Source organism: Filicampus tigris, chromosome 19 (assembly GCF_054856515.1).
Source record: "Filicampus tigris isolate MCC_2025a chromosome 19, RoL_Ftig_1.0, whole genome shotgun sequence".
In the NCBI taxonomy this organism is placed as follows: domain Eukaryota; kingdom Metazoa; phylum Chordata; class Actinopteri; order Syngnathiformes; family Syngnathidae; genus Filicampus; species Filicampus tigris.
This window is the reverse complement of record NC_141235.1, coordinates 7,697,812-7,710,116: the sequence shown is the minus strand read 5'-3', so window position 1 is coordinate 7,710,116 and position 12,305 is coordinate 7,697,812. Positions and strand designations below refer to the sequence as shown.

The following is a 12,305-nucleotide window of genomic DNA, read 5'->3' as shown; positions in this document are numbered from 1 at the left end:
GTGAAAGTTAATATCTTAGTCCACACAAACACAAAAGTACATCAGCATACACAGAATGAACAAAAGTACATACAACTTGACTTTTCCAATTTTTATTACAATTTTCTGTACATCACAAATTTACTTCAGCTCTTTGACAGCCAGACCTTTAAAGACAAAAAAACCCCCAACAGGTTAGACCAACCGATGTCATTGGACAAAGTAGTTTCGTGCTCATTATCACTAACCAGGAGGAAGAGACTGCTTAAGCTTCTCGGCCTTCTCCTTGTCAGTGATGACCAGCGTGTACAGAAATCTGCTGCAGCGCACCTTGAACTTCACATTGTCCTTGTTTTTCTTGATCTTCACGGCTGCGGACACACAAAAGTGTTTACATCTCGGACTGTGAGGCTTTAACGCCCAAGGAAAAGTACTTCATGTGGACCACCGCTGTAATGGTGGGCTCTACATACACTTGGCATCCTTCCTCCTGGCCGTCAGCAGGAAATCTTTGATTTCTTCAATCTTGCGAGGCTGTAAACCAAAACAAAACATTAATATGATGTCCATGACATTTATTTCCACAGAACACATTGCTAAATAATGGCTGTTAGTGGACCGGTGGAACTGGGCTTTCTAAGACAGTCTGAAAGTCAGCACTTGGTCCATCGTTACTCTGGCAAGGGTGTAAATGCACCTCGGGCACAGCAGCCTGAGATGCTTGGACGCCTTGCTGCTAAGTATCAAATACAGTGTTGTCAACATGGCAAGTAGCGTAAAGGCAAGTTCTGAACTCCACAAAATATGGAGGATGTTAAGCCGTCAATGTTGTATTTAATGTTTGAAAATATATTAAATACATTAGGGGCTGCACAGAGATCCTTGCAGATTTTGTGCTCTCAATAAGCCAGAAAACACTAGACAAGAGGCCAAACAGCATGATTTAAGATTCCAGTAGATGTCCGACGTGTAAGCGAGGTTCATTGTTGGGTTAATATTGAACTTTGCAGGTGGTAAACCTCTTAAAGTGATGCGGAAAATGGACCAGGTCATGACTGGCAGTGGTGGAAGTTACCAACTTATCAGATGGTAACAGCTAGTTACTAAAGGTCTAGTAAGCGCCACACTTAAGACAGGAGTTTGCAATATTTGTATTTGAAAATCAGGATTGTATGTTAGTCAAGAATGTCTAACAACTATTAGGAACATTGCAATGAGTACTTAACAGATTATGAACCAGCGTCTTCACACTTCTACATTTTTTATAATCCATTCCAAAAACTGCAGCCAATTGAGAGCATTGTCGAAATTCTAGTTTTGAGAACTTTTAAGATTTCAACTACTAATGATAATGAATATTAACTTTTTTTTTGTAAAGGGGAGGCGTCCATCTTTCGTCAAATTAGGTATTCGTTGTGAGTGTTGTCCCCTCACCTCCGCGAATAGCAACCATATAGTGTACATATTCTCAAATACACACGCCTGGCAAGTCACGTTAGCATGACGTTTAGCAACTCCACCAAACACAACGCCATGCTAATGCTAACAACCTTCGCTAGGGGTTAGCTTCAGTTTACCCGCCGCGGTAGGAGACGCTCAATTTCTCGCCCAAAGCTTAAATGACGTTCCTGGTTCATGCACAACCCTATCAGCTAACACGAGGTATCATGAGTTTGTGACATTTTGGGTTGCTTACCATGGCGCAGTGTCAGCGGACTGAACGCTGAGGAAAGAGCAGACCAGACACAGAGTCAGATAATCGGCTACAATATAGCACACAAACGCTTCAAACAAGAAATTGATTGGTCAAACATTGGCTAAGGAAGGGTGTTATTATACGATACCGAAAGTGAGATGCAGTGTGTTTGTGTTTTAACGGATGGATGAAGATTACAAATCAATGTTAGTGTTAAAATGCTGCCCTCACCCGTACTAGCAAAGAGAGGATGAAAAAGAGGCGGTACTTCCGGTTTAGCGTGTTTATATATTGTAGTAAGGCGAGCGCACAGGGTCAAAAATAAAATTGCAAGAACCTGGCGTTATTAATACAGTATCAATATGTTTTACAAATCAAAGTAACAAAGAAACACGTGTAACATGAACATGCTTAAAAAAATCACTTTTGTTTATTCATACTTTTATTTAAAGGCGATGTAATTTTTATTGACACTTTGTATGTTTCGCTACACTAATATTGGGATTTGAGCAAAGATTTTAGCGTAAGTGTGGCCACGTGTGTGTGTATTAAATGAATAATGTGTGTTTGCCATGGCTTTAATAAGGCCTGTTTGTGTATTCTCCTATAAAATAAAAACTGGGCGAGATTTGTCAATAATTTACACCAGGAGAGGTCCTCTTAGCTGAGCACAGGCGCTTATTCAAGTTTGAGTGACAGGTTGGGCTCGTTCCCATGGAGACAACACGATTTTACGAAGATGGCTAGAGGACAGTCAGCCCCCCACCTCCCCTCCTTTTCTTCTCCATTATCAACCTATAGCATGCCAGTTAGTCAAGCTCACCCCTATAGGCACTCAATAAGTGTCTGGACTTGAGCCTTTGTAAAATTGCAACAGTCTCGTGTCAGTCATTATTCATTACAAAGACATGTAAACATGTTTACAATATGTAAACTGAACTGCTGGAAGGAGCAAAGTCATCATCATCATCATCATCATCATCATCATCATCTTCCAAACCGCTTATCCTATACAGGGTCGCGGGGAGTTGCTGGAGTCTATCCCAGCCGTCAATGGGCGAAGGCAGGCTACACCCCGAACTGGTCGCCAGCCAGTCGCAGGGCACACACAGACACCGTCACTGAGCGGGAATCGATCCCACGCTGCCCACACACAACTCAGGTGTGTGTACCGCTACACTATCAGTGAGGAGCAAAGTCCATCCATCCATCCATTATCTGTACCGCTTCTCCCCACAAGGGTCGCGGGGCGTGCTGGAGCCTATCCCAGCTGTCTTTGGGCAGTAGGCGGGGGACACCCTGAACTGGTTGCCAGCCAATCGCAGGGCACACAGAGACAAACATCCGCACTCACAATCACACCTAGGGGCAATTTAGAGTATCCAATCAACTTACCATGCATGTTTTTGGAATGTGGGAGGAAACCGGAGTGCCCGGAGAAAACCCACGCAGGCACGGGGAGAACATGCAAACTCCACACAGGGAGGCCGGAGCCGGGATCGAATCCACGACCTCTGAACTGTGAGGCGGACGTGCTAACCAGTCGACCACCGTGCCGCCCAGGAGCAAAGTCATGTTTTCTAAAAGGTTGCAATTATGCGTATTGACACTAGAGGGCAGTATTATAGTGCAAGTAGTAGCAGGTTTATCCAGTTTAAATGTGGCAGAAGTGGTTCATTCTGATTAGTCGCACGTTGGCTATCACAAACACTTGCTGTCAGGTATGGGCATAGGGTCAGGTTACTAATCAGGGTTTCAAGCAAAGGTTATGAGTTATAAGAAAGATTACAGCCAGGAGTACGGTGAGATTTCAAGCCTGGGTTAGGGTTTCAAACTAGGATTTAAAAGCCTGACAAAGTGTTTCAGAGTAAGGTTTCAAGCCTGGGTTAGGATATCAAACAAGGAATAGGGTTTCAAATTATGATTTCAAATCAAGTTTAAAGGTTTAAAGTTGGGATTCAAGCCTGGGTTAGCGTATCAAATAAGGTGCAGGGTTTCAAACTAAGGTAAGCCTGGGTTTACAGCAAGAGCTGGAGTTTCAAATTCGGGTTTCGAGCCTGGGTCAGGGTTTCAAACAAGGATTATGATTGCAAGCCTTGGTGTGTATTAAACAGGGTGTTTTCCCTGGCTCAAACTGAGGCTGTGGTTGTTCCATTCTGATCATTGACACATTTGAGTCAAACAAGGCAAGGCAATCATTTTTGCAGAGCACAATTCTTGTACAAAGCCATTCAAAATGCTTACAAACAACCACATACACGTGAGATACTTTCAGATGTCATGTGAGCAGCTAAATAGGACTGTTTTCAGAATGGACTTGCCCTATTACGGTACGTATAGAGACTTAAAATGGAATTCAATCCTTGCAGAAATCATAGGGGGAGCTGTGGATTCATAAAAGGGAATTTTTCAAACCAAGGCTGGTTCGAGTGTTATTTTTTGAACAAACATTTGCTCACTAGATGAGTCAGCCACGGCAGCCAAACTTGAACATAATAATAATTACGATTATGACTTCTCCACACAGACACACCAATCAGGAAGTTCACTTGCTGTTCTTCACCAGACATTTTGGTTCCAGCAGATCAAGATGGACGGCCAACTATAGTTCAATACCCCATTTGGATAAAAAGTAAACAAACACACTCATTTGCGCCTGCCAAGGGAAATGAAGCTTACTTGTGATTTCCAATCGTTTTGTCAATATTTCAACCTCTCAGCGGTGACAGCACAAAGCAAATCATCATCTGATGTTTTTGTGTAGCTGGAGGGTTTGCAACTTGAAATTTAAACTACAGTTACTCCTTTAAAAAAAAAAAAAGAATATGTCATCAGGTTGTCAGCATTTGCATTTGTAACTTAAGTTTTTCACAATCAGTTTGTAAACATCTCCCATTTATTTGCTCATCGTTTGTAACTCACCTTCATAATTTGTTAGCACGGCATGCTTTCAAGTAACTGCAATTTGTAACTCACATTTTTAGCTAATTGGCTTCTTATGTTTTTTTTTTGCAAATTAGTGAGTTTGTAAATCACATTTTTGAGCATTTTGTGTGTGTACAGTATTTCAGCTTGTTAGAGATTATGTTACACTCTACGATTTTAGCACCACATGGATTTTATCTTGTGAAAGAATTGGAAACTCAACTTTTTAACTATATTGTTTTTAATGTCTCATGTTTTTCAGCAGCTGGAGAATTTGAAACTCTTATTCGAGCATCTCATATTTTTTTCCAGATTGATAGAGAGTATATCAATCATGTTTTTTTTTTTTTTTGAATGAAATCATGTTTTTAACTCACCAGAGTTTGTGACTCACGTTTTTGAATGACTTATTTGTTGTGGTCTTTTTGCTTCCTAATCAGTTTGTAACTTACTTGTCACTAACTTGCATTGATAACTAGTTTATTAGCCTCACATGCTTCTAGGTAGTAGGAGCATTAGCGTGTTTCCATGGATATTTAAGGCGTGATGAGTACAAGAGACTCCATAAAATGATCAACTCCATAAGCAAGGTTGAAAATAGACTCTCTGCCTCATCGTTCCAACGGGCCCTTCAGCCACATTGGCGCTTAATCAGGGTATTTAAAGAACTTATCTCACTCCGCGATACCACCCGTTGCCCTAAGAATTTATATTAACATCTTTTGCTTTTGCATCGACGCCTAATTACTGGCGACAAAGAGCAGCTGGAAGGTACGTCGGTATTGGAGGGTGTGTGTGTGTGTGGGGGGGGGGGATTAATGGTCCATGTGAAATGAAAACAGCAAGTGAGATATTGAAACTGTGGCGATAATGAATAAGCCACCAGTCCGATAGAATTAAATCTCTTGGACACACAAATTGTGAGTAGGCTCTTTTGTTAGCATGCTTTCAATGAAATTGGAGACTTTTTTGCAGCCAATACGGTGACAACTATCCACTAGAGATCTCCGAGATCTACTGAGATTACAATTTAAAGAACAGAGTCAGGTAGGACCTGCTAATAGAGGACTCTAGGACTAAACGCCCTCAGGAACTGTTCAGCGTGAGACTTGAATCATGGAAGATATTCTTGAAAAAAAATATGTTTGGGTTGACTTCCGCTTTAAGACTATAATTTAAGTAATTTACATTTTCATGGGGGTATGATATGTGTCAGATTAGTATATGTTGATAGAGGACCAGGATCACATTACAAAAAAACAAACAAACAGGAAGTACTGATACAACTCCTTTACTTGGATAAAAGTAGAAAAATACAAATTCTGAAATGTACCTACGTAAACAAGCAAAAAAATATTTTTTACTGTTCAATTCAATTACATACAATGACATTTTTTATAACATGGCGCAACAACAAAAAAATTCCGCAGACAAATGTCAGCATGACATCAAATGAACTGTAGTTACCTACTTTGCAATCTGTGGCCACTATCACTGACATGGCAAAATGGACGTTTTGTAAGGTGCCCCTTGCTGTGACCCCCAGTGTGATGCGACGAAAGAGTCAAGAGACTGAGGTAGCCGCGGATGTCGGACGTGGCATTATAATTGCCCCTCAACTGCGTGGTGTCCTACCCGATCTAGGTCTCTTCTCAGAGTTGCTGTGACAGGTGCACGGCTTCGCTATGAATTATGGAGCACCCCCGTGGGGCAAATGGTGGTCCAAAATACGGCGAAGGGCCCAGCAGCCTTCATCCGTGTGACATCCTTCATTCCATACAAATTCAAGCGACAGCGTGCTGTCCTTTGTTAGATTGCCGCCAAGGTCAAAGTCTTCAAATACGAAAACCACATTGAGAATCCATCGTCAACAACTCAGAAATAAACCCACAAGTCAAACCTTCAGGACGACATATCACCCCCTCACCCCTTCGTTCGCACGCTTAGGTCACATGTTAACAAGGTCGAACAAATCACCTAAATGTATCTAGCAAAGCAGGTGGGAGAATGCTCTATTACTAATGAGCGCTGGTCAAAGAAAATGACCTCTTGTCTGAGGGAGACGGGTTCTCTCGAGGCTCACCACTTGCTTTCGCAGTACCAAATTATTTTGGATTAAAAACCCTGCTCTTAAATATACGTGCCCCGCGGCCAATCAAAAATATATGCAAAGTTATTGGGAAATAGTTTGACATTAAAATTAACATCACAGGTGCCCTTCTTCATCTAAAAAATGATCGATGCCATTGACTAGTCAAGTATTGATCTGGATTTTTATCAAAGGAAAACTTTAAAAACACATTATTGCAGATTATTCCGTAGACCGACGAGATTTACTTTGACAGAATCTCAATGCGACCTTGTCTCCACTTGCACTCCAAGACCCACGGACACTGTGGAGTGCCTTCCTCTAGGTCCAGTTTTTGAATCATGAGTCGAATCTCTGCCTGGACAGTTCCACGATGGTGTCCAGCCCCGGTGTTCTTTTTGCATGTCGTACCTAACTCAGGTTTTTGTGTTTATTGCTGGCCTGTGCGCACTTTGGAACACCCGTCTTTTGTCTTTGAGATTTTATTGTCACCATGAGTCTAGACTCTGGCTGAATTGTTCCTGATGGTGTTCAGTCCTTGTGCTCTGTCACTATGTCCTCTGTTACCATTACTTACAATTTACTGTCTCTTAAATGTCAATTTTGTGAGATCTCTGTGTGAAAGGGTCTTACACAAGCGGAATGATAACGCTAACAGAATCACTGAGGCTCAAAGAGAAGTTTGGTTACATGTGTTGTCTTGGTTGGGTGTGCAGACTTGGGAGGTGATTAAAAAGCCATTAGCAGAATGACTCTGGCAGGTAATTCACCAGGCAGTCATCAGAAACCCAGTTAGCGTCCAGGAGAGGCTCCCGCGAAAGAAATGACGGAGGAAGATATTATATCAAATTGCTTGTGTGGAAAAAAAAACCTCCTGCTAAATCACTGTCATTTCCCAAGATTTCATTTTGCATTGTCTCACCCGGCAGGGAATGTGACGACAAACTTGTTCGTTCAATTAAGTCCGTCTATGCTTATAACACATATGGAATAATAACACAAGAGGGCAAGGCGGGAGAAAGGACTTTTTCTTTGAGCCGTGACCATCGCGTAGTTATTGCGTTGACACAATGTGATTTTCTAATGTGTATTTGTACTCTACATTGACCAGCAGCTTTACTTCTGTTCTAATCTATTTCCATTCACGCCTTATTTGCTTCCATCTTTCATTCCAAGCTCCATTATCTTTGAAAATTGCCTCCCGCTGTTTGACAATATGAGGCCCCCAGACAAAACGTACAGCACTCGTCGCACAGTGGAATATTTCGTACGGTGTCTTGATAACCTTGTATGTTGCTATTGTTTGATATTTCCGACCTGAGTGTAATAAACACACAAACAGTGGCGGTTATTCCTGGCTAGACAGAGTCATGTTTGTATAGAGCTCGCACACAGAATGCAGGAGAAAGGTTTGTTTGGAAGATGGCGACAGTTACCATCCGGGTTGTACTAAACACCAAGGAATCTCGTGATCACAAACATAAAATAGTTACACTGACAAACGAACCTCCTCCTGGCTTTTTTACCACCATGGATGCCCTTCCTGACTACAAACCTTCCAATTTATGAAGGCTAGGGACCAGCATTGACTTGATCTAAATTACAAACACTTGAGCTCACTAAAAGAAAGACTTATTAACTGCAGCTAGTGAGATGGTAACAAACAAGATAAAACACAAGATGCTAACAAACGAACAAACTAACTGACTAACTAACACCTGCTAGTTAAAAACATGAGAAACAATGAAAAAAAAAATCAACATCTTTTTGAGCGTGTCTGAAATGTAAATGTGTTTGTGTTCGTCTTTCAAGAAAAAATGAACGCTAGTTGACAACCAAAGATTAAATTCATCCAAAGTGCCTAAGAATCAGTGGCGGTGGTTGGCTTATAGCTAATTGCTTGAACTCGCAGAGCGATTGGCAGAATTCTGTTTCAGATAGCTCACTCAAAACCCCGAGGCTGAGCGTCTTTTTTCTTTTCTTTTTTTGTCTTGCCTGGGCCAGTTGGAGCTGTTGTAACTCATAACTTTGACTTTTTTTCCACATCCTTCTCATTGGCTCTCTCGGGGCTTTGAAGATGGAGTTCATCCAGCTCACTCGTTGTCTTTTTATATCCTGGACATGTGAACTTGAGCCCCTGGGAGTATGAAATATAATACTGCATTTAACTGCCATTTATTAGAACAACAAAACTCTTGGGAGTAATAGAATTCCATAGAGCACTGGAAGTTTACAAGTGTAGTGGTCCACATAGCGTAGTAGAGCAATGACAAAACTCTCACAACTACTATAATGCTGTGGACCAATGGAAGTTGGCAATTGCAGGGTGGACCTTTTTGAAAAATAACACTGAACAATTTGAATTCCATCGTAGCCTCACAGTCGATAACCGCCAACAACCAAGAGACTCCTTGCCGCGTTATCATCTGAACCTCAGACGTATTCATATAGTATTCATTATCGTGGCTATCTCCTCCTCTTCTTATTGCACTTCGGCGCTCGCTATCTTCACTCACATTAACGCTGTGCCTGTAATTGCATTAGCAGCCACAAAAGAGGGATGGACGTGCGTGTCGCGTGTTCTGCGAGGTAAGTCGGTAATTGAATTTTAATTGTTTTGGCGGGGGCAGTCGAGGCATGTAAATAAGCAAAAGCAGAAGAGCCAAGGATTTTTGAGGGGATATTATTCAAAATCACTTCTTGTCGCAGTACATTACAGTAATAAACTATGGCAAACACCAAGAGTTGTCTTCTAATTTAATTCTTGCAAGGAAGAGGTGTACAATGTGCAATATACAATGTTTTGAATGGCTGCTGCTATAGTAATGATTAACATGTATTAAACACTGAGCCACTTCTTAACACATAAACTAAGTAACGGACGATTGAACGAATGAATAAACAAACTGCTGGTTGACTAACTGACAAACTAACTATACAAATTATTGTCATAATGAACTGACGGATGAAATGAAATGAAATGAAATGACGAAACAAGTGACTAACTATCTTTCCAACAGGCGGATTAACGAATGGGCAAACCAGATGAAGAAACAGATTAATTGGCTAATCAACTGATGAAACTAGCTAACAACCACTGATGTAACTGATGGAACTACCACACTGTTGAACTTAGTAACTTTGAACAAACTGAGGAATTTACAAACTTGCTTGAATTAACTAATTAACTACGGTACCTTACCAACGAATTCACAACTAACCAAATAACTTGTACCTTTTTTGAGCAAGAAGGGATGAATTGTTGTTGCGTTTCAGTGTAAAAGAAGTAAAAATTTGTTCTGGAGTGGGTAGGTTGTTGTCCCTGAACGGCGCATATCAAGTCCAACATTCTCTGTCACAAAGCTGTCAGAGCTCAGCGGATGCTTCTAAAGGTGAGCTCGACCCGAATAAATCCACTCGTGAATGGTTGTTTGGAGCACAAACACTTTTCTAAAGCCTGCGGCGGGACCCCAGTCACTAAAATTCTCATTTTCAAGCAAGCTGAATTTCTAAACAATCGCCACTTTGTAAGTCAACTAAAGCTCACATTTACAGGTAAGGCAGCATTTCACCATAATGCCACTTTTCTTAAAGGGGGAAATCAACCCAAACATATTTTTTTCAAGAATATGTTCCCAGCACGCCCACTAGTTGAAACACGGCATTCTGATTAATATTTCGTTTTTAGCCATTTCGTCAAATGACATCACAACTACTCAAGGCTCAGGGAACTACCAATCAGAGCTCGCCTGTTTTCTAAAGCTGAGCCGTGATTGGTCGTTAACTGAGCCCTGGATAGTTGTGATGTCATTTTCAGTCGACAGAATTGACAAAATGGCCGCCCCCAGACATGGCTAAAAACGAGTGGATTGACTCTTATTGCACAAACGCAATATTTATCAGAATGCCTTGTTTCAACTAGTGGGCTTGCATAGAACATATTCTTGAAAAGAAATAAGTTTGGGTTGATTTCTTCTTTGAGGTACTCACCCCAGAGTGCACCTGCTTGGTCTTGGCTGTGAACATACATATCTCCAGGTCCAATTGGATTAGAGACAGTGAGACAGTGGAATTGAAATAGTTGGAATACGAAATGGCTTGTGCTTCTCAGAAGTTATTAACCTGGGCCACTGCGGAGTGAGTGTGGTGCTGCCGGCGTGTGGAAGAGATCATAGAACGGGCGGGAGATCCTCCTCTGCGGCACCATTGTGGTCCGGGGTAGCATAGATCAAACTGAGGAATCCCGACAGAGCGCTCCCAAGAAAGAGCTTACCGAGAGGAAAATGGAGGAAACACTCCAAGGAGAGGACTAGCATACATCTGGCCTTTTCAAGATAGCGCCAGGAGATTTCGACTTCTCCCAAATCGGCTTGAGGTGGGATAATGTGGGAGTGCGCTGCTAAGTGACAGATAAGGCAAATGTCTGAGTGGACTGCAGTCATTGTGTTCAGGTATCGATTATTGAAGCACATATGGAGCTGTTTGTATTCCTAAAGCTGTGATGAGGGACTTGACTTAGTCGTGAATAATAATGTTATATATGTTGACTACTTAATGTTGTATACCCTATATTGTAGAAGTCAACTCAACAACAAAGCTTCCCTGTGATGTGTGTTCACAGTATCCTCGTAAAAGAAAGACCAAACTAACTGATACACTTACTAACAAAGTAAGGGACAAGAGAACCATCTGACTGATGGACGGACGGACTGAAGACCTAACACACAAACAAACTGATGGACAGGCGAATGGGTGAAAATATGGAAGAACTGATTGACTCACCAACTAGCAAAGTCACATATGAACTAAGTATCAGAATTTTTTACTTGTCCCCTACAGGTGCTCGTAACCAAGGCCACAGCCCTGCTCTGTCCCTCAGCTGTCCTTGAAATTGTTTCTTTGACAAGACAGCTTTCCTCTTTGCATGGAAACAAATGTCCTGCTGAGGCTAATTTCTCTGTGAGGATGAAGAGAATAGATATTAGCATGAGGTGCGCCGTGCATTGGCTCTCTAGACGATTCCCTGACAGTTGTTCCCCTGTGGCGTCCGCCAGACGCCATTTTTATCTCCCAAATATCTGAGTAATAGAAAAAGGACTCAATTGCACGCCGAGGGGGCTGACGTCTAAAAGCACCTCACTTGACCGAGACTTATTACTGGCTCTTTGGTGAAGTGATGTCTCTGCGATATTGCATCTGATAAGATGGCAATTTCAATAAGAGGCTTGGCCGGCTTGTACACCCCGGGCTGGGGGGCTGGACTAAAAGGGATATATTTCACGAGGGAGCGCTTGATAAAATGAGCATTTGCAAAAGTGAGATCAAAGCGATGTTGCCAGGCCTTCACGTAGGAACTTTGCTCCATTTGGAAGGCGGGGAGGTGGTCTCATGGTGGGAGTCACATCTATTTTCCACCCTGAAGAAGACGCCGCAGTCCTTTAGTGTACTTGGTGATGGTGGCCGCGGGCATTTTTGGGATGTGCACAGTCCCAAATTAAGATGACAGCCAATGACAAGGCCTGATGCTGAACAGATCTCACATCTTAACAAACCAAATATGGTGTGCGTGTGTGTGTGTGGGTGTGTGCGTGTGTGTGTAGTGTATGGCAAGGTCCT

At 42.0% G+C, this 12,305-nt stretch overlaps 1 protein-coding gene across 1 annotated transcript; it reads right to left on the bottom strand.

Annotated features, from left to right (window-relative positions):
• Positions 1–76: 76 nt before the first annotated feature.
• Positions 77–1,956, bottom strand: rpl38 (ribosomal protein L38). The gene is made up of 5 exons (XM_086016857.1): positions 1,907–1,956; positions 1,676–1,702; positions 453–513; positions 228–350; positions 77–146 (listed from the first exon to the last, which is right to left on the bottom strand). Exons 2-5 carry the CDS (start codon positions 1,676–1,678, stop codon positions 121–123), a joined length of 213 nt encoding a protein of 70 aa, XP_085872983.1. The 5' UTR covers positions 1,679–1,702; positions 1,907–1,956; the 3' UTR covers positions 77–120.
• Positions 1,957–12,305: the final 10,349 nt, after the last annotated feature.